A 25,497-nucleotide genomic window follows, 5' to 3' on the forward strand; every position below is an offset into this window, starting at 1 on the left:
ACCTGTTAATATGCAGCTCCCCATGGGGAAAAGCATTTTGCTTTGCATTTTAAAAGAGAGAATAGGTTTTTGTGTTCTCTCTGTCAAAATGCAAAACAAGTTTGCTATGGCAGGGCGGGAGCCTCGGCTCTTACCCTGCCATAGCAAGCAGCAGTGTTGAAAACATCTTCTGGTAAGACAGCAAAGGATTTTGAAGTCCATTATTGCTGTTTAAGCTGTAGTTTTCTGCCGTTAAAGCGGCGATAATTTTAACGCCGTCCTTGTAAATATGCCCCCAAGTTTTGGAATGTCGACAATCCTTTCTCCCATTTAAATAGGCACAAAGGGCCTCATTTATCAAAAGTGACGCATCGCTGCGTGAAAACAGCGATGCGTCACTTTTCACTGCGCACTCCTTGCGACACCAATGATGCGTCATATTTAATGTATGACGCATAATGTCGCAAGGACTTACAGATACGTCAGTATTTCTGACGTATCTGTAAGCGCAAAAGTGACTCATTGCTGGAGTGTGTCACAAAAGTGACGCAACTCCAGCAATGCGTCCTTTCACATGGGGAAAGCCCCATGTGAAAGGGCTTGCGTCAGTCTTACGCCTGCTGTGAGGAAGGCGCAAGATTTTGACGCAACAGCATCCTAAAAGTGACGCAGTGAAATCTCATAGATTTCACTGCATCACTATTACGAGGCTTTTTGCGGGGGAACGCCCCCTCTGCATACATTATACCTGACGCAGGTATAATGTGGCGCAGGGGTTTAAAAATCTACCTAGATGCGTCACTTTTTAAATATGGCGCAACAAGGCGCATTTTTTTCGCGCTGGTGCGTCACAAAAAGTGACGCACCGGCGGCGCAAAACTGACGCAAGGCCTCATAAATAAGGGCCAGAGTATTTAGTCAAGTGCACACTGTGAATCATGAAGCAACAGTGTCTGATTGTGATCAATAAAGAATTGCCCATTGTTGAGTACAGAGTATGCAAATTGTACATGGGGTTTTGTAACGTCAGTGGCTATTCCTCGAGCCCTCTCTTGAGGTTAATTCGAAGAGTTGTGTACTTCTTTTCCTCCTAATGTACACAGTGTTCTGTCGTCTCAGTTTGCTTCTCCCTGTCATGTAGAGGATCCAGAGTAAATATAACGGTGTTTGTACAACCAGTACTTTTCAACCCTACCTCCAAACTGCTTACTGCCTGTTACCATAGTAACAGTTCATGGAACACTTAGCTGAGCACACAGATCACAAGTTCACCAAATAATGTTGCTAATCCAAACAGCAAGTGTTCTGGACTTTTTAAAATTTTTCCATAGGAAATATTAATTCCAGATACAGACTCTGGTAAGAGGTGGTAACGAGTTAGCCTCAGTATTATACTTCTAGTAATAAACATTTCTACTTTTTATTTTTAAATCTTCTCTAAGCATATGATTTTCACACTAAATAATTGTGAAATCTTGTCAGAAAAAGAAGATTATACACCCAGTTTTTTTAAAAATTAACTTTTATTAAAATAATAAGAAACGTAACTTTAACATAACAGTATAATGAAGAAAACATGAGATGGACTCCAATGGTAGGATCGTAGGTAACCTGCAAAACAAAAATGGAAATAAGTCTTTAAAATTAGATTGATGTGATTGAATGAGGTGAGAGATTACATCTTTACAAAAGGCAAGATAACACTTGGCAATATTGCTTATTCGCTTGTGTGCATTGTGCCTGATGAATCCCACCCCTCTCGTAGGCCCATGCTAAAGAGGTGTCTGTAGGGAAGTACCTGATGGGTCAGATCTACAGTGTGGTCCAGCAGGTCTTTAAAATGATTCAGAGATGAGACAGAATTAGGTGAGAGATCACATCATTATGCAGGACAATATTGTTTATTTGAAGCACGTTTAATTAGAAGCACTGTGTATCTAGGCCGCTCTGCTTACCTTTTGTTAACACGGTTTCCAGCAGAGCTCACAACTTGAAGTCTTCTTTGGTTCTCTACTGCAGACTGTATTAAATTCAGCCTTGATTTAAAATAATGTAAGAGAGAGGGAGAGAGAAAGAGAGAAAAAATGGCATTGAAAGTGTGAGAGAGGTTAAATAATAGATGGAGCAGGAGAGGTAGTGTTGATACCGGAGAAAATCTTCGTAGCTCACCTTTTTGCCTTCGGTGTGTGTCCAAATACGAGCCGGTTCATAGTGCATCCTCAAGTTTAGTGATCTGAAAGATAGTATAGAGTTAGTAATAGCAGAGTACATAGAACTGCACACGTATATTTCTGCGTTATGCCTTTGGACACTCAGGATATTATATTACATCAACTTCTACTGCAAGGAGGTGTATGTGTGCTCTATTTCTCCCAGACTACTATACCCATGCACTCCCACTGCATAGCGGTGAGTACTCATTACTGCATACCCAGATTGTTGCAGCCTATTGACTCATAGTGTCCGGAGGTGAGTGCCCTTTCCTGCGGACCCAGACTGTTGTAACCTATCCACTCCCACTGCCTGGAGGTGATTGTACATTCCTACGCACTCAAGTTGCTGCACTGTATCCACTCTCCCCACCTACAGGTTACTTCTCGTTGCTTCTAAAACAAGCTTCTTTGCTCACCTTGTGCCATTGGCGTGATTCAAAGAGGGTGCACCACGTGTCGAAGCAGCCTTCTTATGCATTGTTACGATGGCCACGCATCATCGAAGAATCCTCAAACATTGAGCTTTGGAGGTGTTGTAGAGGGGGACACCAGTTTGTGAAACTCAACCTGTTAGATAAAAAGGAAGATAAGATTGTGCATCATTTGTTTATCAAAGGAGAGAGGAAGTGAGAGAGTGACTGAAAAGAATATTCACAGCTCACCTTTCTGTCACCGGTGTGTCTTCCACCACATGCCGGGACATAGTGCACCCTGAAGCTCTACATCTGAAAGATAGTAAAAGAAAGATGTTATGATTGGTATCTTAATGTGGAGTAGAATAACATCGCCCTTTCACACACCTTCCCCCCGCATTAAAAATACAACTATTTATACAGTTCCAACTTATTTAATGGGCTTCCATTAATGAAGACTTAGTAGAGTAGTGATGCTTTCCATCTGGTTAAAGAAAACAAGTGCTGCGCAGTGATACACATGGTTTCAATTATCACGAGCTACAGACTTTTGACGAACTATAGAAACTTTCCTGCTATAGAAAAAAAATACAAATGCAATAAGATACGGTATATAGGACGGTGTACGCCTAAATCGCTGCGTCGCCTTTTTGTATGCAGTCTGCTGCACCCCATTGACTCCCTCCGTTGGTCTGGACGAAACCTCATTTAATAGGGCTATCATTGAGGATTGTTTACGTCTAGACTATTTTCTCAAAATCCCATGGATTAAATACACAATTGAATCTTTTTCTAGTGTGTTTGGGTTAAACGTTACATTAGATCACTGTTCTGCTTCGGATCTCTCTAAAGAGAGTCTGAAATCAATCTTTTTAAATCATTGTGCAGAAAGACGAGCCACGGATGATCTCAAACTTTCCACCTGTATACGTTACAACCAACTGAACGAATTTGTGGGCCTACACCCCTACCTCCCCCAGGTGACCAAAGGGCAACATCGGTTTGTCCTTACCAGGATGAGGATGGGTACGGTCCACCTATTGGTTGCATTTCCTGAGATTAAGATGCGCCCTATAGGTCCATGTCGGTGCGACAACATTTCAGTACAAAGCACAGAGCACTTTCTACTTGTATGTAACCTGTACAGTGAATATCGTAAATTCTTTTTAAAACCTTTATTTATTAAATTTGGAGCAAGAACCATCAAAGCGGCAATGAAATTACTTTTTAATTTGCATCACCCTGACATCTGTTTTTATACGGCTAGTTATATACTCAGGGCCATCAGCTCTAGGAAAAGCATGAATTTTTAAGCTAATAATTTTAAAGTAATTTATTTATTGGAAACTTTTTTAAAAAGTGTGTTATCTGACATGTTATATGTATCATACTGTATTTTTAGCGGATTGCGATTGTTAAGTGTATTTTTTCTTTTAACATGTATTGTATGTATGTACTTTTATGGACATGATTTACATGTTTCCGAATAAAGTTTTTGACTTTGACTTTGACTCCCTCCGTTGCGCACCCAGGCCTCACTGCTCACCTTTTCGCTGACAGGGTACGTTCTACATCATGCAGTCCTGCTCTGCCACCAAGAAGTCTCATATTTGGTGCTCAGTCTTGATATCGCTATAGGTAAGGACATACTCGTTAACCTATCTTCATCGCAGGTTCTTCACCCGGTCAGTCCTTGCGGTACCACTAACTCAGTGACTAAAGAGGCCATGCACATGGTGGTGGGCCCCCTGTTTGGTAGTTCAGGCCTACATGCGGCATCCGAACCACCAGGACGGGCCATCACCCCGTCTTTTTTATTGGTAGGGTCACATGTGTTGGGACGCCTGTGCTGGATGGGTGTAGTGTGGGTGTATACCAGCCATGAGGATGTGTGTGTGCCGTTCTGACAACTAGACCTGGAACTAAGAAATCACTACAATGGAAATCTGGGCCATGTAGCGTTGTTGTGTTTTCCTGGAAGCATAAGCGGAGTGGGCTCGACTGATGTATGGCAGTGCTGCGCGAGGCTGTGAACGATGACTCTGGAGCTATGGGCATGGTTTTGCTGTGGGCTATGTGAGAAATCAACTGATTCGGGTGTTTGTGTTGTAGTGCTGACGTCACCCGGGTCTTAAACACAAATGTGTCATTATATCTGTAAAGTCCCACAACATGGCGAACATGGAAGGTACAGGGTATCACTGACCCTATATTCATCCATAGTTGCACACAGAAAAGATGGTGGACATGACGCATTTCTGCGAATATGAATGTTTGTTGTAAATTCAGTGGAGTGTTGTAGCTGTAGTAATACAGGGCTATGAAAGCTTTAGGATGCAGTTTTTGGCACATGAAGGGCAGCTAATGTGGTTATTCGGGTATACTGACGAACTTGCTGCTGGAAATCAGTGTTCGCGGCTCGGAGTCGCGTCCACATCCTGTTATTGTAGAGAAATGACATAATCTATGTGTGCCTGAAAATGTACTGTAAATACGGAGCTCATGTAAATTTCTGATATAGTTTTGGGTTGACTTCGCGCTATATAAATATGCTAAAAAAAATAATCAAGCAATAGCACACACTTATAAATGTACTATACACTTTCTTTTCAGTATTGTAATGATCCAGTTTGTACGTTCGTATTTGTAGAATGAGCGAGAGAAAGTTATATAATCGAAGTTTTTGTTACTGGCAGAGGTAAGATGGTTGCATATGCTATTTATAGCACAATATTATGTGGTAGGGCGCCGGAGCAGCATTTCACAAACATAATAAATACACAGACACAGATAGATAGTTGAAGTGGATACGGGCACATGTGCTCGACTCCATTTTATTACGTCGATGTTGGTAACAAGTAGAATAGTAATCATCATGATATCATACACAGATATTCAATCGTAAATGGCTTATGACTTCTGCTGTACAAAGGTCGGAGCACTATATGTGAAATAATACACAGAAGATTCTATCGTAAAGGGTTCATGAGTTGTGGTGCACCACTGAGGTAAGGGTCGTTTGTGTGGAGCCTGCGATGATGCGTTGTTTAGGCAGACCGCACTGGTAAGAATCTCTTTTGACTACTGATTTTTGCCTTAATAAGGCCACGTGGCGATTATTTATGGTGCACTGAGTTAGTGGTACATCTGGTGTTTAGCGTGTGCTCACCCTGCAATGATGCGTGGTCTGAACTGGCTACACTGAAAGCATTGACTGTTGCATACTGGACTGCATGAAATGTGAGGGGAAAAAAAACTACAATCGATGGTTATCAATTGCTCTGCAAACTAGGTCTACTGATTGCTCCCCATAACAAATTAAACTATTGCACTTCACCCAGTGCATTCTAACTTTCTCAAAATGGGGACCTATGTTTGGTGGCGATGTTGAAGGTGATGACCTAGAGGTACTTGGGGGCAGATTTACAAGCCCCTTGCGCCACTATTGCGTCACTTTTAACATTGGAAAAGTGACGCAAAAGTGGCGCAAGGGGCTTGTAAATCTGCCCCTTGGTATTGCCAGTGATGGAAGTACATTTTGGCGCAGTCTTCAACATTCTTTGTGAGTAAAGTTCACAGGATGCAGGGATTGAAGGTGCTTGCACATACTAGCAGTGCCTCAGGAGTATTTTTTGTCTCTGCCTTAAATAAATTGAGGCTGAATTCAATGCTGTCTGTAGTATAGATCCAAAGCCGAGTTAAAGTTGTGAACCCTACTGTCCGCAGTGTACATGGAAGGCAGTAGTTAGCACAGTTATAGAAGAATGCTTTTTTTCACTTATTTTAACAAAATCTGAATACATACAGTATAATTGTCTCTGCATTAAGTAAATCAAGGCTGAATTCCCTACTGTCTGTAGTGTAGATGTAAAGCTGAATTCAAGTTGTAAACCCTGCTGTCCGGAGTGTAGATCTTAGGCTGGACTGCATTATGTGTAATCACAATTGAAATAACATGTATGGAATACATTGTCGAAATATGTATGTTTCAGGGACATTATAGTTCAAATTGTGACCTGTGCTGTCCACAGTGTAGACTGTCATTAAGTGTGCCTTTGCACTTGCAGCGTGAATTTTATTATTCAACTAAATCTATAAGTGATATAAAATACGTTTTTGAAGGAAGCATACTAAAGGGATATTGTGTAGGTGTGATTGGTGTTATACTTAGTTTGGTTTGCACTGAGTTAGTGGCACCTGAAACAACAAGGGGGCATATTATCAAGGGGGTTTATCTCCGCTTTTTTGGCTTTAAAAGCCAAGAAAGCGGAGATAAAATTATCTCCCTATTACCAAGCTGTCGCTAACACCAGTTAGCGACAGCTCGTAGGAGATAGCGACCATCTTGGGCCCCACTTTGCATGTCAGTGATATTTATCACTAATGAGATGCAAAGTGGGCGTGCCAAGATGTTAGAGACTGAAAACAGTCGCTAACATCGCTATCTCCTATTACCAACTTTTGGAGATATTCGCGCTAAGCGGGAATATCTCCAAAAGCTAACACCTGCCCTGAGCAGTTCTTAGCCATGTTATCCAATGGGAGGTGGATAACATGGCTAAGAGCATTTGCTCGGTAATGCATGAATATCGCTGACTTTTCAGCGATATTCATGCATTTCGGCCGTTTTTTATCGCATTTGCGATAAACCTTGTTAATAGCAAGGTTTATCTGCGATAAAAATCGCCGATGTGCGGCGATAATTTTTGTCTCTAAACAAGTTAGAGACAAAAATTATCGCTAGTTGTTGGTAATATGCCCCAAGATTCTGTGAAGCCTGCGTTGATGCGTGGCCCGGGCAGGCCGTACTGATAGTAATGTTTTTTGTCTTGTGAATTCTGCCTTAGTAAGGCCACGTGGCGATGATTTTTGGTGCACTGAGTTACTAGTACCTTTGGCGCTTAGCGTGTATGTACCCTGCGATGATGCGTGTTTGGGGGGCACAGTAATTGGAGTAATGTCTTTTGTCGATTGAATTCTGCATTAATTCCATTTAAAAGTGATAGTATGCCTGACTGTGACATAAAACTGTTCACTCTTCTTTGCAATGAATTATGGTGCACCGAGTTAGTAGTACCCTTGGTACTGAGCGTGTACGTAACCTGCAATGAAGCGGGGTCCGGGTAGGCCGCACTGGGAGTAATGTTTTTTGCCTATTGAATTATGCCTCAATAAGGCCACGGGGAGATGACTTGTGGTGCAGTGAGTTAGTGGTTCGGGCAGGTCGCACTGGTGCAAGTCTCCTGTCTCCTGGAATGCGTCACGTGCAATCGCCATTCTACCTGAATCATGAGCCCTCAAAATGTAGATCGAAGGCAGTATTCTGCACAGACATCAAGAAATTCTTTTTGTCGTATCCTTTAACAAAATCTGAGGACATAAAGTACAATTATCTCTACCTTAAAAAAAGCCAGGCTGAATTTCATGCTGTCCATAGTATAGATCCAAAACTGAATTCAAGTTGTGAACCCTGCTGTCCGCATTATATATCAAAGGCGGTAGTCAGTACAGATATCGACGAATGATTTTTGTCACTTATTTTAACAAAAATCTGATCACATACAGTACAATTGTTTCTGCATTAAACAAATCAAGGCTTAATTCCCTACTATCCGTAGTGTAGATGCAAAGTTGAATTCAAGTTGTGAACACTGCTGTCCGCAGTGTAGATCGAAGGTAGTTGTCGACAAAAACATTGAGGAATGCTTTTTGTTACATACTTTAAAAAAGTCAGAGGACTGAGTACAATTATCTCTTCCTTAAATAAATCAAGACTGAATTCAATGTTTTCTGTAGTGCTGATGCGAAACTGGTATCAAGTTGTAATCTCTACTGACCGCAGTGTAGATCGAAGGCAGTGGTCAGTACAGATATTGAGGAATGTTTTTTGTCGCATCCTTTAACAAAATCTGAGGACTGAGTACAATTGTCTCTGCCTTCAATAAATCCAGATTGAATTCAATGTTGTCTGTAGTGCTGATGCGAAACTGGTATCAAGTTGTAAACTCTACTGATCGCACTGTAGATCGAAGGCAGTAATCAGCACAGATATTGACAAAGAATTGTTGTCACTTATTTGAACAAAGTCTGAGGACATAGAGTACAATTGTCTTTGCCTTACATAAATCATTGTGATGACGTCGGTAGTCGCTATATTACTGCAAATACTCAGCGAAAACACAAAGCAAAAGCAGGAATTCAATAAACACCACCACATTAAAAATGATTACTACATAATTAATTCTAACCATCACACTAGATAAATCACTATCCAAATAACTCTATAAAAACATTTATCAGAATCTCAATATCTCTACAACTGTGTATTAATGATTCACTGATATATTTTTGTTTTAAATTATCACCAATATTCTGGGTGTCGCCGTGAAAGTTGCGATGTCCCCATGGAGGTACACAGGGGGACGCGCTGGCGGTTGCTTCATTGTCGTGAATTTTGTGCATGATTTTAAAAAATCAATGTGTGACACATAACGGGTATCACTAACACTCCCATTTCTGAAACATGGGTCAGAGTACCTCCACCCTGACAACTTATGTGTGCTTTCACAGAAAATGTTAGCCCACTTTCTGTTCAGGTTGCATCCGGAGAATCACAGCATTCCTGTTGGCGGATTTCATTCATTCATTTCTCAAAAACAAATAAACGGGTCTGTACCAAATAAAAAAAAATGCAATTTGTGTAACTTGGTGTAATTCGGTTCAGCGGTTCAGGCTGTAGGTGTGGTGAAAGGTTCCTATGGGAATTAACACTCTAATTCGCACCCCTATTTCTCGGGTCCTCTTTCACACATCACTCCCAATCTTTCCATGACACACAGAGCATACCTTGACACTTTTTTGGGAAAGTTTCAAGCAGATTGGTCAAACAACGCCAAGGTTATTGGCGAGTCCAAACATGCTGATCCTATGGACCCTAGGTCTTAACTATAACTGCCTACTGGCAACTGCCAGTAGATTATTTTATATATATATATATATATATATATATATATATATATATATATATATATATATATATATATATATATATATATATATATATATATATATATATATATATATATATATATATATACATATATATATATATAGTGACTTACAGTATTTAAAATGCTTTGCCATTGATACTGTCTTGCCTCTTAGAAGGGGTGGCAACCGTGATTACCCCCTAAGAAAGTTAGAAACACAATACATCTTAGAGTTAGACTGCAAAACATCACAGATATCTGCCTCGTACACTTTTTACTCTTGTACTCTTTTTTAGCTGAACATCAGTATCCCCTCTCATTTTCATCTATTCTATGTCAAGGATTTAATTGTTTTATAATTTTATATACTTTTTTATATTCTAAATCATGGCTGTGATTCATTAGGGTGTGTTGGCACGTTTATGTTTTTAGCAGCACTAGCACTTTATAAAAGGTATGCTATCTATGGATATATGCCCACTTGGGTAGGACTGGCAAATTTATTTCTGTACAGCATTCGTAGTTATGTGCATATTTGGATATGGAACAAATAGGAGACCATGGTATTTTACCAAAATAAGTGAATTGCAGACGAGCTATCGTGATTAGAGGAACATGACATGTTTCTAGAAGGATACTAATGCTTTTAAGATATAATGTGTATATATGTATGCAGTGTCATGTCATTTTATCCTGTTTTACTTGTTCTAGCTCGATCTGAGTGAAAGGGGAAAAAATAGAGAAAGAAACACACTTTTTAAGGGATATAATCTTATTGCATTTTACCCAACAGTAACTATGTGCTTTTTGTCTTAAATATTTATACTATTATGAATATTTATTCATAGCACATTCCGCTCTTTTGCACATATTTATTATACTCCATTTAAGAACTATATCTATGTAGCACAGAGATAAGTTCACAACAATATTATTGAATATTTTGTCCATTTCAATGATGTTTAATCACGTGTTCTTCTTTGCACTTGCACTTTAAAAATGAAAAAATTCTCAGATTCGTGTCATGGGATCAAGGTCTCATTGGAGGCTGAAACGCGTAATGGCGGAGGTGCGGGAGTTTCTGAAATGAACCAACTTTGCAAACATTTTAGTTCTGCATTTTCGTCCTTTCGACTGTTGGTGTGGCGGAAACCTTTTGGATATATGTATATATACTGGAGATACATCGATGATGTATTCATCATCTGGAAAGGTTCGAGTGAACTGGCACAACAATTTGTTGAGAGGATTAATAAGAACAATTTAAACCTAACCTTCACTGCTGACATCAGTGCTAAGGAAGCAAGCTTCTTAGATGTGCAAGTGCAGATAAGAGACAATATTGTGACAACTAGTCTATTTAGAAAAAGCACCGCAGGCAATTCAATATTGCATGCACAAAGCTTCCACCCACAGCACACTATTCGAGCTATTCCTTATGGTGAATTTTTGAGGATACACAGGGCCTGTAGTTCCACTGAACTTCGCGATCACCATCAGCTAGAAGCAAAAGCTAGACTGATAGCGAGGGGTTACAATTCTCATACCCTCGATGTTGCAAGGCAGAAGGCCAACCGTCTTAATCGTCTTGAACTACTAGACCCCCTTAGAGTATCCAATTCACAATCTAGTGAAGGCCAGGAGAGCAAAAACATCAGACTTATCACTGGTTTTAGTTGTCAAGCTCGACAGATTGCCTCCATGGTTAAAACTCAATGGCCTGTCATCCTCACCGACCTTGTACTTAGAGACATTCTGCCCAACATTCCAACTATCACTTATAGGCGAGCTTTTGGGATGCACAATGAACTAGTTACCAACAGTCCAGAGTTGTCTAAGAGTGACAATTGGTTATCCCCACAAAAAGTTTTTTTTCCGATGCAGCTCTTGTAGGGCTTGCAATTTCGGAATTAATACCAAGTCATACACAACCCCCTTTAGCATAAAACCGGTTTTTCTGAAAGCACATTATACTTGTAGGACAGAACTGGCAGTATATGTGCTCACTTGCAGTTGCAACTTGAGATACGTTGGAAGCACCAAACTACCTGTGTACCAACGTATATTACAACATCTAAGGGCCATTGTGAACGCTGACCAAAGCTACCCTGTAGCAAGACATTTTCAGCAATTTCACAATAAGAACCTGGCACAATTGAAATATTTTGTGATTGATGCTGTGACCACCTCCAAAAAAGGTGAAGATTATGAATCAAAACTTAGGCAGATCGAATCACGATATATTGTGCAACTCAGTAGCAAAATACCGGGGGGTCTTAATATGGGGGAAGATCTAAGCAATTTTTTGTGAGAATTTTATGACCGTATGTCCAGTGACAGGATAAGACAATTAACACCATTCCCAAAAATTTGTATTGCTTGCCCTCGTTTCAATATACCTCATGTCCTATTTAGAGCAGATTTTTGATCATTTTATCTATTTTATTTTTCTTTGCTATGATATTGGGTTCAATTCATTCATTCTCTTGTATGATTGACCTTGTGCATTATTTTTCAGTTGTCATGTTTTTCTCCTCACGAACTTATTGTTTGATTTTAGTCAATTAAATACTGACCACCATTGTAATAGCATTAGCATTTAAAGATACTTCATTCAGTATGAGCTCCGATAAACCATTAAGATGTCATTGAACTCGCACTACTTTTTATGCATTAAATATGGTGTGCATCACAGAGAAATTATTTTCCGAAAATGTGAATAAATAGCTCAGTTGGGCACTACGAACGTTATATGATCATATTATAATGTTGAGACAAGTTATTATTATAGGTGGACATTTATGCGTATTTGCACAGCGAGATAAAGAAGCACTTTTGCACTTTATAATGCTGAATTTTGCACATATGAATGTTTACATATTGCACTAGGCACTTTATTATACATTGTCACCTATCTCTTGGATCTAAAAATCAATTTTGACATACAATTTAATATGTAGTATTGTTCAAATTTATTATGTACAAATCCCCCATGGTTAATTCAACCCAAATATTGTAAGGGGAGATTCATTCATAATCCCTGACACACATCTTTGTGAGGAATTGACTTACATGTATTAGTACGGTCATTGTTTTTTGATATTTGTATCGTAATTTGCGCGATTGGATCCAATATGTACAATTTTACAATTATCCGAGCATGTACAATCAGTGGATAGCTGTAAAATAATTATATGCAATGATATTTTGTGCATTGACAGCGTTTCACTTGTACCATTCTAAAATGGCGCCAATTTTCGCTTCAAAATAGGCTTAGGCAATGTGTGAGCCCTATTTCTATTTCCACATACATGTTTTCAAATTTGGGCGCGTTTACGTTAAATGTATGCTATATATATGAACTGTGGTCCACATTCCAGCCAACAGTGAGCAAGGACGCTTTGTCCGAAACGCGTCTGTTCGGCATTTTTCACCCTGCACTTTATGATTTAATAAAATCAGCGAACATCTAAAGACTGGCTTTGGTGTATTTCTGTGTCCACGCGCTGGATTCTGCGCTTGGAATGTTGGTGCGGCTACCGGCTGGATTGTAATATATATATATATATATATATATATATATATATATATATATATATATATATATATATATATATATATATATATTTTTGCTATTTTTAAAGCGCGCAAATACCTATACAGGTGTCTCGGCGCTGGTGATCAGAGAACTCCTTACTCTTTGACGGTAGTTAAACAGAGGAAAATAGCCAGGTCTTGAGGCTCTTTCGGAATTTAATGAGGGTGGGGGCAGTTTTGATATGCAATGGGAGGGTGTTCCATAATTTAGCAGTGGCTGTGGTGAAGCACCTGTCTCCCCAAGTGGCTTTTTTTGTCCGAGGGACAGACAGCATACAGGTTGTAGAGGATCGGAGAGTTCTGCGATGCTCCAGAGGATGAAGAGCTATTTTTAGGAACTTAGGCCCTGGGTAATTCAGGGTCTTATAGGCTATACAGAGAGCCTTGAATTTTATTCGGCTCCTGATTGGGAGCCAGTGGAGCTCTTTGATGCGGTGGGATACTGATGTGAATTTGGGGATAGAAAGTAAAATTCTTGCAGCCGCGTTTTGAACGGTCTGGAATTTATTGAGGACTCCTTCTTGCGCATTAAGAAGCAGAGAGTTGCAATAGTCCGTTTTTGAAAACACTAGAGTACTGATAAGTGTTTTGCCCGCTGACTGTGGTAGATATGGCATAAGTTTTTTTATTTTTTTTGAGTGTATAGAATGCAGATGATACGACGGCATTGGCATGGTGGTGGAAAGTCAGCTTGTTGTCGAAGGTGACTCCCAGGTTGCGGACCTTAGTCACCGGTTCGGGGGGGGATCCCAGCTCCGGTGGCCACCATTGTGGGGACCATGCTGGTTTCAAGCTCCCGAATGTCATCACCTCCGTTTTATCAGAGTTGAGCTTGAGACAGTTTGATGACATCCAGGAGCTTATTGCCTTCATACCCTCCTGGAAGTTGGCTGCTACGCTGGCTCCGTTATTGTACACCGATAGCACTAGTTGCGTGTCATCGGCGTATGTAGTCAGTGCAATACCGTAGGATTTTATCACCCTCGCCAAGTCCGATACATAGATATTAAAAAGCGTCGGACTTAGCGAGGAGCCTTGTGGAACGCCACAGGGAAGAGAGAAGGTCTGGGAGATGAAATTACCCATTTTGACAGTCTGTGGCCGATTGGCGAGGAATGAAGCAATCAGGTCTTTAGCTGTTCCTCCTATTCCGAGGGCTGCGACACGGTCGATCAAGGTGATATGATCGACCGTGTCAAATGCGGCGGAGAGATCTAGGAGTATCAAGACAGCTGATCCTCCCTTGTCCATGGTTGTTCTGATTTCGTCCGCAGCTTTCAGTAGTGCCGTCTCTGTCCCGTGTCCCTGCCTAAAGCCGAACTGAGTGTCGTCTAGCAAGTTGTTGTCATTGATGTATTTTGACAGTTGCAAGTTCATGGACTTTTCAAAAATCTTGGCTGGAAATGGGAGACAAGCGATAGGTCTATAGCTTGCTGGAAGAAGAGGGTCTAGCGTGGGTTTTTTCAGCAATGGCTTTATGATCGCTTTTTTCCAGACTGAAGGATATGTTCCCGTTGTGAACATAGCATTGCATATTGTGGATAATGAAGGGGAGAATGCTTCCGGTATGCGGTTAAGAATAGACGGGGGGCAAGGGTCCAGGGGGGAGCCGGATTTGGTACTGGCTACTAGTCGTTGAATGTGATCTTTATCTACGGGGTTGAAAGATAATAAAGTTGGTGAAGTGCTAGTAGGGGGAGGAATCGCAGATTGAGGGGGGGTAGATCGCGAAAAAGTCTGGAAAATGGAACTAACTTTTTCCTCGAAGTAGCTGGCCAAGGCATCGGTCAATGATTGAGAAGCCTCTAAGGGCGGCGTCGGGGGGTTGGATAAGGTGGTAACTACCCTGAATAGTTCTCCTGACGAATTTTTTGCCTGATTAATCTGAGTGATGAAGTAATGACTTTTCTCGGTAGTTATCGCTCTTTTGTATATAGCGAGGGCATTTTTGTAGTTGGATTTGTCTGCCGGGCTGTAATTGCGACGCCATTGTCTTTCAAGGTTCCTGCAGTATTGTTTCTGCATGCGTAGGGCCTCCGTGAACCATGGGGCTGGAGGAGTTGTTCTATTTCTGTGTGATAATTTAGGAGGGGCTAGTTTGTTACAGGCCTTGTCCAGGTTAGTCAGGTAGTTTAAAGATGCTTTGGTAGGGTCATGCTCAGTGGGGATGAATGAATCCTGTATCATCTCTGCTAATTGAGATATATCGATATTTTTCCAGTCTCTGTATGTTGAGCGAGCTGGTGCAACAGGGTTCGATTTAGTGACAGTTGTTTACACTGTGAAGCAAATAGCGGAATGGTCTATCCAGATCAAAGGGATTATCTGGGTGATATCTACAAAAGGACTGTTTGTAAATATTCCGTCTAATGTGTGACCGGCCTGATGAGTCGGGGAATTAATGAGCTGTGTTAGGCCTACAGCTTCAAGGTCTGAGATAAGTTGTATGGTATCATGGTTATTTGAAATCTCAAGGTGAAAATTAAAGTCACCTAGTAACGTAAACTGAGGGGCATCAGCGACTGCTTTCATTAGATTACCTATGTTAGCTAAAAACTTAGCTCTTGAGCCTGGAGGGCGGTAAATCAGCATTCCCTTGAAGGATGATTTTGCTGTTAAGCCTAAAGTGAATATGAGGGACTCATATTCTGAACATACATGTGGTTTGGTTGCGAGTTTGAAGTGGCTTTTATAAATGATGGCAATGCCGCCACCTCTTTTTATTGGTCTGTCAAGTCTGCAAACATTGTAATTGATGGGAGTGGCTTCTGCAAAGTCGGGTCCTGAGGCCTCATCGCCCCATGTCTCTGTGATAAACAGTAGGTCTAATTTGTACGCATCGATCAGGTCAGCTATTTCTGTTTTGTGTTTAGGGAGGGATCTGGCGTTTATTAGTGCTGCTTGTATGGAAGATATATTATTTATTGAAGGTTTGCCGGAACATTTGATGCAAGTTGGACATAACAGTGGGCCTAAGATATGGTTGGAGTGTCTTAACTGAGGGAGTATATGCGGTTGATCCGCTAGGTGTCTCAGTTGTCGTAGTTCGTCGGCGGAATAGGTTAATCTCACCGTAGGTGAAGGTGGCCGTGGGTCAGGAATTGCAGGGGGGGTGGCCGTTGGCCCGTCCTCGGCGCGGACGAGCGCAGACAAGCTTGCCTTATGCGCGCCTTCGGCGCGCATTCGTCGCGCCCGCTGCGCTCGTCCGCTGCGCTTCCAGTTACAGCACATTTTTTATGTCTACGGGGCTAGCATAGAAAGTGGGCTTGGTCACATGGTTACGTGATTGGTCACGTGATTGGGCGTGTCCGCTGCTGTGAGGCGGCGTTGCCCTAATAACAGGATGCCGTGTCAGCCCTGGATCGGCTGAACGGTCTGCCACAAGTGCGCAGGGTTTAAGTGGAAATTTGCAGTTCTTCTAAAAGCAGTTACAGCAAATACACAGAGTACAATTTTAAAAATGTGATCGTGCTAACTCCCGGCTTCCGCCTCAGGAGTGGAGTTCTTTGAACGCGCGAACTCGATCAGCGCTGGCTCAAATAGAGCTAGTGGGCGTGGTCACGTGATTGGTCACGTGATTGGGCGTGTCCGCTGCTGTGAGGCGGCGTTGCCCTAGTAACAGGATGCCGTATCAGCCCTGGATCGGCTGAACGGTCTGCCACGAGTGCGCAGGGTTTAAGTGGAAATTAGCAGTTCTTCTAAAAGCAGTTACAGCAAATACACAGAGTACAATTTTAAAAATGTGAGCGTGCTAACTCCCGGCTTCCGCCTCAGGAGTGGAGTTCTTTGAACGCGCGAACTCGATCAGCGCGCGCTCAAATAGAGCTAGTGGGCGTGGTCACGTGATTGGTCACGTGATTGGGCGTGTCCGCTGCTGTGAGGCGGCGTTGCCCTAGTAACAGGATGCCGTGTCAGCCCTGGATCGGCTGAACGGTCTGCCACGAGTGCGCAGGGTTTAAGTGGAAATTAGCAGTTCTTCTAAAAGCAGTTACAGCAAATACACAGAGTACAATTTTAAAAATGTGAGCGTGCTAACTCCCGGCTTCCGCCTCAGGAGTGGAGTTCTTTGAATATATATATATATATATATATATATATATATATATATACACAGATATATATTCACTGAAAAAACCCTAGGTTTCAGGCCTGATATAGTTAGGAATTAGCATTTAAAAAAACCTTTGAAATTCACTGAAAAAAACATACGTTTCAAGCCTGATATAGTTAGGAATTAGCATTTAAAAAACCTTAGAAATTCATTGAAAAAACGGTAGATTTTAGGGGTGTTATAGTTAGCTGGACATTTCACTCATACAAAACCATTGAAGTTCCTCCAATATAGTTAGTTGTACTAACTATATCTCGTTCGCCCGCAATCCACTGCTGATGATGTCACATATTACATCATTCAAGACATGGTCAGTGACATCACTGATGACATCTCAAATGACATCACTGATGACATCATCCATGTGACGATACACCTCATCATACACTAGTATAACCTTTTGTCACTCACTGTAAAATACAGAGTACCATATTTAAATCCATTGACAAGTTTCTAAAAATCCACTTAGTGATTCCTAGATCTGTACACACATCTAATCACTTACCTACAGATTCACTCATACATGCAGTCAATGATCAATAGAACACTATCAAATATACTTATACACCTATAGCGACATTACACACCAGCACTTATAAAGTCATCCTATTCACTTATGCAAACAATGCATCATACTTACATTTACTTAGCTATACACTTATACAAACACCACTTTATCTATTCATATAGATAGTAAATTATACTTAGTGTGTTATAAAATCACTATTACAAGTATACATTATCTATACAGTCACGTATACAATCACTGAGTCTTACGTATACTTATTTATAAACAACAACTGACACATAGATTGCCTTTTATTTTTCTACTTTGTTGGACATGTACCATTCAGCGAGATATTTTCTCATCACCACACCCATAAAGATGTTCACTCACCCAAACAACTGTTATAACATGTAGTATTAACGTCATATACCTACTAAATCAACTATTCACACATCTTTGGGCCGTCACACACCTCCCACCGAACCACACACACATTCACTCTCCCATACAAACACTCAGTTAACTAATCAATAACTAATATAGACTTTCAAATAGCTAGTAACCAACTGGAGAAGTAGTTTTTACAACAACTGACAAAGTGATACAGATGTTCACACAGTTTAGTCACTATCCAATATATTTAGAGAGACACTTTATATTAGTCAACTAAACAGTCAATCACACTGCTACTAAATCCTCCATCCAGATATTTATATGTATATATCCACTCATTCTTCAATGCAAATTGCTATATATATAATACATATTTAAACAACAAAGCAAACCACATTCACTGGATGATGTCATCAGTGATGTCATTTGAGATGTCATCAGTGATGTCACTGACCATGTCATGAATGATGTAATATGTGACAACATCAGCAGTGGATTGCGGGCGTGCGAGATATAGTTATATCGGAGGAATTTCAATGGTTTTGTATGTGTGAAATGTCCAGCTAACTATAACACCACTAAAATCTACAGTTTTTTCAGTGAATTTCTAAGGTTTTTTTAAATGCGAATTCCTAATTAAATCAGGCCTTTTTTACACCTCTCTACAGCACAGCCCCGGGCTCGTTTGCAGAGGGGGAACTAATTCCTCTTGCATACTAGGGTTCTCTGGGGGCAAACTAGCCCACCTGAAACCTCCAGTTTGCGCCACGGGGGCTGCATTGCAGAGAGGTGTAATGAGGCTATGCCCCTTTTTTCACCTCTCTGCAGCACAGCCCCCGGGCTCGTTTGCAGAGGGGGAACTAATTCCTCTTGCATACTAGGGGTCTCTGGGGGCCAACTAGCCCACCTGAAACGTCCAGTATGCGCCAGGGGGCTGCATTGCAGAGAGGTGTAATGAAGCTATGCCCCTTTTTACACCTCTCTGCAACGCAGCCCCCTGGCGCGTTTGCAGAGGGGGAGCTAATTCCCCTTGCATACTGGGGATCCCTGTGGGCCAACTAGCCCACCTGGAACCTCCAGTATGCGCCAGGGGGCTGCATTGCAGAGAGGTGTAATGAGGCTATGCCCCTTTTTTCACCTCCCTGCAACGCAGCCCCCTGGCGCGTTTGCAGAAGGGAAACTAATTCCCCTTGCATACTAGGGGTCCCTGGGGGACAACTAGCCCACCTGGAACCTCCAGTATGCACCAGGGGGCTGCATTGCAGAGAGGTGTAATGAGGCCACACCCTTTTTTACACCTCTCTGCAACGCAGCACCCAGGCGCTTTTGCAGAGGGGGAACTAATTCCCCTTGCATACTGGAGGTCCCTGGGGGCCAACTAGCCCACCTGGAACCTCCACTATGCACCAGGGGGCTGCATTGCAGAGAGGTGTAATGAGGCTATGCCCCTTTTTACACCTCTCTGCAACACAGCCCCCTGGTGCATTTGCATCCCCTTGCATACTGGGGGTCCCTGGTGGCCAACTAGCCCACCAGGATCCTCCAGTATGCGCCAGGGGGCAGTGTGGAGGGTAATTCTTTCTCACTATGCCGCCGCGATTTGGTCCCCCCGGGGGGTAATTTGAAAAAAAGGCCAGGTTTTTTGCTATGGGAGGGCGGGATTGGCACCCCGGGTCACTGTGGGAGCCAGCCCTTCCACAATACATAAAGCCCCGGGGAGTGGAGACCTTGCAGCCCCCCACAACCATTTTTTTTGTAGCCCCTGGGGGTGACGGGCCCTCGAGTGCTCCAGGAGGGGGGCCATGCAGTCCCCCACCCATAATACATAAAGCCCCATCAGGTGGTGGTCCCCGGGGCTTTGTGGACCTTGGACCCCTCCCCCCACCATTTTTTTTGTAGCCCCGGGGGTGAAAATCCCCGGGGGCCCCCATAACATTTAATAATTTTGCCCATGGTATTTAACCCCCTGGGGGCTAATTATAAAAAAAGCTCTGTTTTATTTAATTTATTTTTTTTACGGCAGAGTCCACGCACCCTACACTCACCTGCTAGGTCTTTTTTCAAAAAAATTCAAATACAATTTTTTGGGCCCTGGGGGTCCTTCTGGGACCCCCTAAGCAGGTCTAGGGTAAAAGTATTTCTACCCTGCCCCCTTTCTACGTTTTGCACACTTATTCCACTGACTTTTTCACCCTCGCTTTTACTGAGGCACAAAATGGGTGCCAACAGTTCCTGGTTTCGAATGTTGATAACCACTTGACAGCCAATTATCATTCAGCGCGTGATTGGAAGGGTGCGCTTATGGTGCACTCACGGTGCGCTCAGAGTGCGCCGATCCACCGCAGGCATAGATATATAAATGCTTTTAACTGTAATTTTCTCAGGAACTACTGAATAGATTGACACCATGTAAGCAAAAGGCACAAGTCTAAACCGAGGACTACCTCTTTGCAAAATTTGGTGTAATTTCGTTCAGCAGTTCGGGCTGTAGCTGTGGCTAAATGTCCTATGGGAAATTGCATGGGGAAAATGCATTTTGGGACCCACCTTTTTTCTCAGCTGCCGCTTGATGAATCACCCTGAAACTTTCAGGATAGGAGCAGACCAGAGTTGACCATAAGTTTTGAAAATTTTGCGAAGATTCGTCAACTGGCGCCATAGTTATTCCAAATAGAATGTTGCGAATTTCCTATGGAAAATAGGTCCTAAATATAACTACCTACTGGCAACCGCCAGTAGGTAATATATAGTACAATATTGAATTATAGAAAGAAAATACGAAATCTTAGAAGCTCATTAAAAAAAAATTGACTTTACAATTAAGAAATAGAATTTAAAAAACCTTAGAAATTCACTGAAAAAAAACAAAGGTTACCGGAAATTAAAGGCAGGAATTGCCATTTAAAGAACCTTGGAAATTCATTGAAAAAGAAAGGTTCTAAAGACGTTTTAGTTAGAAATAAAATGTAAAAAACCTTAGAAATTCACTGATTCACAGGTTTTTTATTCTATGTCCTAACTATAATGTCCCTGTAACCTTTATTTTTTCGGTGAATATTTACATATGTATATGATAGTTCTCAAACAATCAATCAATCAGATTTTTAAACCACTGCAAATCCCCTGTGAGTGTCTCAAGGCCCTGGAGTTGCTAGTTGCTTCGTGGTGTCCTGTACATTAAAAAAGCCAGGTCTTGAGTCCTTTGCTGAATTTCCAAAGCAAAGAGGCAATCCTGAGGTGCAGTGGAAGGTCGTTCCAAGCTTTGGCCACCAGGTGCAAGAAGGAGCATCCTCTGCTGTTGCTTTGAGGATCCAGGCGTATCTGCGAGGAAGAGGGAGATGGATCGTAGGTGTCAGGTCAGTTGGTTGGAGGTAATTCATTTGTTGGTATATGCTGGACTTTCATTGTGCAGGGCTTTGTATGCGTGCTCAGTATCTTCAACTTGTATCTTTTCTATATTAGGAGCCAGTGTATCTTCTTGAGGTGAGGGGCGATGTGGGCTTATCTGGGAAAGTCGAGGAAAACTTACCAATGATGTTTCTATTGTCTTTTGTCTCTTCAGGAGGCATGCAGCAATTCCAACGTAGAGTGTGTTCCTGTAAACCATCCTGCTGGTGATGAGAGCCTGTGTGATGGTCCTTCTGGTGTTGACTGGGAGTCACCTGAAGATCTTTCAGATCATGCATGGGGTGTGGATGCAGGTGGATGAGACTTTTTTTGCCTGTTTCTTCAGAGATAACTTGCTGTCCAAGATGATGCTGAGGTTGTGGCGTGGTCTGTCAAGGTGGGGGTTGAGCCGAGGTCAGTAGGCCAAGATGCGTCAGTCTATGGCGAGGTGTTGTTCCCAAAGATGAGAACTTCCATTTTGTCCGAGTAGACCTTGACACAGTTGTCTTTCATCGAGTCAGCGATGCTCTTCTTACATCCGTGGAAGTTGGCTATGGTGGTGGAGGCGTCTTCTGACAGTGAGAGGATGAACTGGGTGTGGTTGGTGTAGGAGATGATGTTGAGTATCTGCAATCTGTTGGTATTGGCCAGGGTGGGATATACGTGTTGAAGAGGGTGGAGCTGAGGGATGATCCTTGGGGGATGCTGCAGATGATCTTCTTAGGTTACAAGGCGAACAATGGGAGACAGATTTTCTGGGTGCTTCCTGTATGGTATGAGGCAATCCAATTGAGAGCATCTCCCTAGATTTCCAGGTGGGGGAGTCTGTTGATAAAGATGTGATGGGAGACGGTGTTGAAGGCAGCTGACAGGTCCAAGAGGATGGGGCCTGCCATTTTGTAATGGTGCAGCAGGCCCTGATGTCATCGCTGGCTGTGATTAGGGCTGTCTCAGTATTCTGGTTGGCTCGGAATCTGGATTTAGAGGGGTCTAGGAGGTTGTTATGTTCCAGGTGTGAGGTGAGTTGCCAGTTGATTACCCTCAGAATCTCACTTTATAACGGCAAACCTAGCCAAAAGGCTACAGAGAGCTGTATAGAGAAAAAGTTTAACAGCAATAAGTGGTAGGAGATGTAGCTGTGTTGTGGACTATTAAAGCATTTATGATGCAGTTTTCTTTTAACATATATATCTTACACTATCTTCTAAAATGGAGTAGAAATGTAAAGGTTCTCATGGATGTTTAGGTGCTTGGACCACAAACGATAAAACTGAACCAACTATCATCTTGTTCGAGTGAGATGAATGCACTGCCATAGCACTAATGCATGCATGAGCTTCAGTAACTAACAAATAAGGGTATTTTGCAGAGCTCAGCTTCAGATGGCATGGGAAGACAAGGGCGTAAGACATGCTGTTCTCTTTCTGACATTTGCACATAACTTTCAAGTTCGCAGTTGCAGTGGGAAGAGTGCAGAGTTTAACAGAATATTATCAAAGTGTCAGGAAGAAACATTTACACGGAAAATGAATGTCCATCTTTTTACTACATTTGAGAACTTAAATGTTGAATAAACTTCCATTGCTGACCATAGGTACAATTACCTGTGCTTACTTTTTTGTCAGACATCTTGCTGGAACTACAGGAGCTCCCACGTCATTCAGTGGAATAAACTATTGTTTCAAAGAATATTCCTGCGTGTGTATTTCATTTAAGGTGTGGGCGTTGATGGATACTGGGATGATGTTCCATATCCTGGATACAGAGATAGAAAAGACCTGCTGCCTTGTTGTTTCTTTTTTACACTTCTTAGTCTGCAGTCTGATGGCGTCTTCTCTGTATGTTTGCAATCAACCAAGAGAGATGGTGAGCATGTCTGCAGGTTGTAATGGCTTTGTAAATGATGCAGGCCAGTGAGTGGGGTTAATGGAGTTACCTCCATATGGGGGTGATCTGACCATATTTCATCAGGTCATGGACCAGACACATTGCAGTATATAGGCTTCCTTTATGGATGCTAGCGGGAAGTCTGGGAGGCCTTGAGCAGGATATTAACACTAACAAGACGCAAGAGTATAAGTGCCTTAACAGCAGTTCTGAAGTTGCTGTCTGGAAGAAACGGTTTCACTTTCTTTAGTAGAGAAAACGTTTATCAGGCTGTGTTTATTTGAAATGCAATATATATTATTGACGAAACAGTACTTTGTCATGCATCTAAGGATAATTAGAAAGGACACTCTCATCTGATGTAAATTAGTAACAGCCACCCCAATATCTACAGGATATGGCACAAGAGCAAACATTTGGAAGTTAAAAAGAAAACTTGCAGTCATATCATGATATTAATATTTTGATATACACAAGATGTTATTTTGATATCCGTTGTGTAGTCCACACACAAAGTAGGCAGACATCATGTGGTGAAAGGAAAATATTAGAGGATTAATGTTATTTGTAATTACATATTTTATTGATTCTTTTGTGAAACAATTGCATATATTTTTGTTTTATGTTTCCAATAGACTGCAATTGTAATTGAGTTGAACATATATAAGAAATATTGAATACTAACACAATCATGACTAAATGCAAGGACAATAATACCTACATTATCCAGTCCCTAAGCATGGGTCTAAGTAGGGAGCACTGCAATAACACCAACAATCAACCATGTAAATGCTTGAAAAAGTAGACAATTAATCTACTAAATATCCTGTGACATATTGGGCCAAACTCCAAAGCCAAGTAAGAGCCTCCAGTTTCAGCTTAATGCCCCCTTTTTATTGCCACTTTCTTTTTCTGCCATCATTGTCCTGCATTATCCTTGCATTGGTAGCCTGCTTGCTTGTTGCTTGACTAATCAAAGATTAATCCTCTTCAATCATCCTCTGGTAAAATGTTGGTGTCAGCCACAGTGTGTAGCTCTACCGATCCTCTATACATACTGTTAACTGCTGTTCACTCTGGCATTGTTATATACACTTCCTTAGACCTTTGCCTTTCATAATATCATTGTTTTTCTATCTCTACTAGGGTTCAACACAGCAAAAGGTGATCTGGTGAGGTCCATTCTATATTCCAGGCCTGTCAACTTCAAACTGCACCGAGACGCAGTCCGGTTTATCATGTGTCTTATTGTATTCGGCCTCATGGTAGTGATTTACACAATTGTGATATACATCAGGGCACGTGTAAGTAACATTTTCTTTAATTCACTGTTTTGAGAAACTTTTAATGAATTGGTGAATCCAGTTTCAAAGGGTATGGGTATTGGGGTGTGGGAGGCATTGGGTTTTGGCTAGGGGGGACAGGGAGCATTGGACCACTGGAGCAGCCTGAGGTAGGACTTAGGGCTTGGAAGGCAGTGGAACATTGAGGCTTAGGAGAAGGAAGGGTATGCCTTTGGCTCCAGGTGGTTCTCCTACTGCCTGGTGTGCTGAATTTCACTTCTTGGTGGTTTTCCCACAAACCTGTAAATCTCCAGGGATCACCATTGATGCAGTCCAAACACCAGCAGCAGTGGAAGGACACATGGTCACTGGATAGGTATAAGGCCAGAGACTCATCTTCAATGAAGGAAATAGTGTGCATGGCAACCTCTCTGACCCGGCTATAGTAGTTTCCATTTGTGGGAGGGAGGCCACCATGGAAGGACTGTTTCAAGCATGTTAGCTTGACAAGGCCCAGGACAAAAGCTTCTACTTGTACAATGTAATGTCTGATGCACTTTATGTGTACACACCCTTCCTGATTGTTTTTAACCCTGATACAAAGCAGCAAAGAATTCCAAAGTAATTAATTAATCAATTTGTGGCTTTTCACTCAAAACCACTGTGATAATTTAAAATGTACTAGTCCAATAAAAAGTGTGCCTAGGACCGCCAGCCCCCCTGCAAAATGTAAGGAC

General features: G+C 41.8%; 1 protein-coding gene across 1 annotated transcript in view; it reads left to right on the plus strand.

Moving 5' to 3' along the window:
• LOC147684254 (putative cation-transporting ATPase 13A4) overlaps nt 1–25,497 on the plus strand; it is a 356,830-nt gene that overhangs the window by 136,319 nt on the left and 195,014 nt on the right. Inside the window, exon 11 of the mRNA XM_086944652.1 lies at nt 24,624–24,781. Coding sequence (XP_086800778.1) covers nt 24,624–24,781 — 158 coding nt within the window. The remainder of the gene's footprint in view (nt 1–24,623; nt 24,782–25,497) is intronic.

The sequence above is a fragment of the Lissotriton vulgaris genome, chromosome 11, assembly GCF_964263255.1.
Source record: "Lissotriton vulgaris chromosome 11, aLisVul1.2, whole genome shotgun sequence".
NCBI lineage: Eukaryota > Metazoa > Chordata > Amphibia > Caudata > Salamandridae > Lissotriton > Lissotriton vulgaris.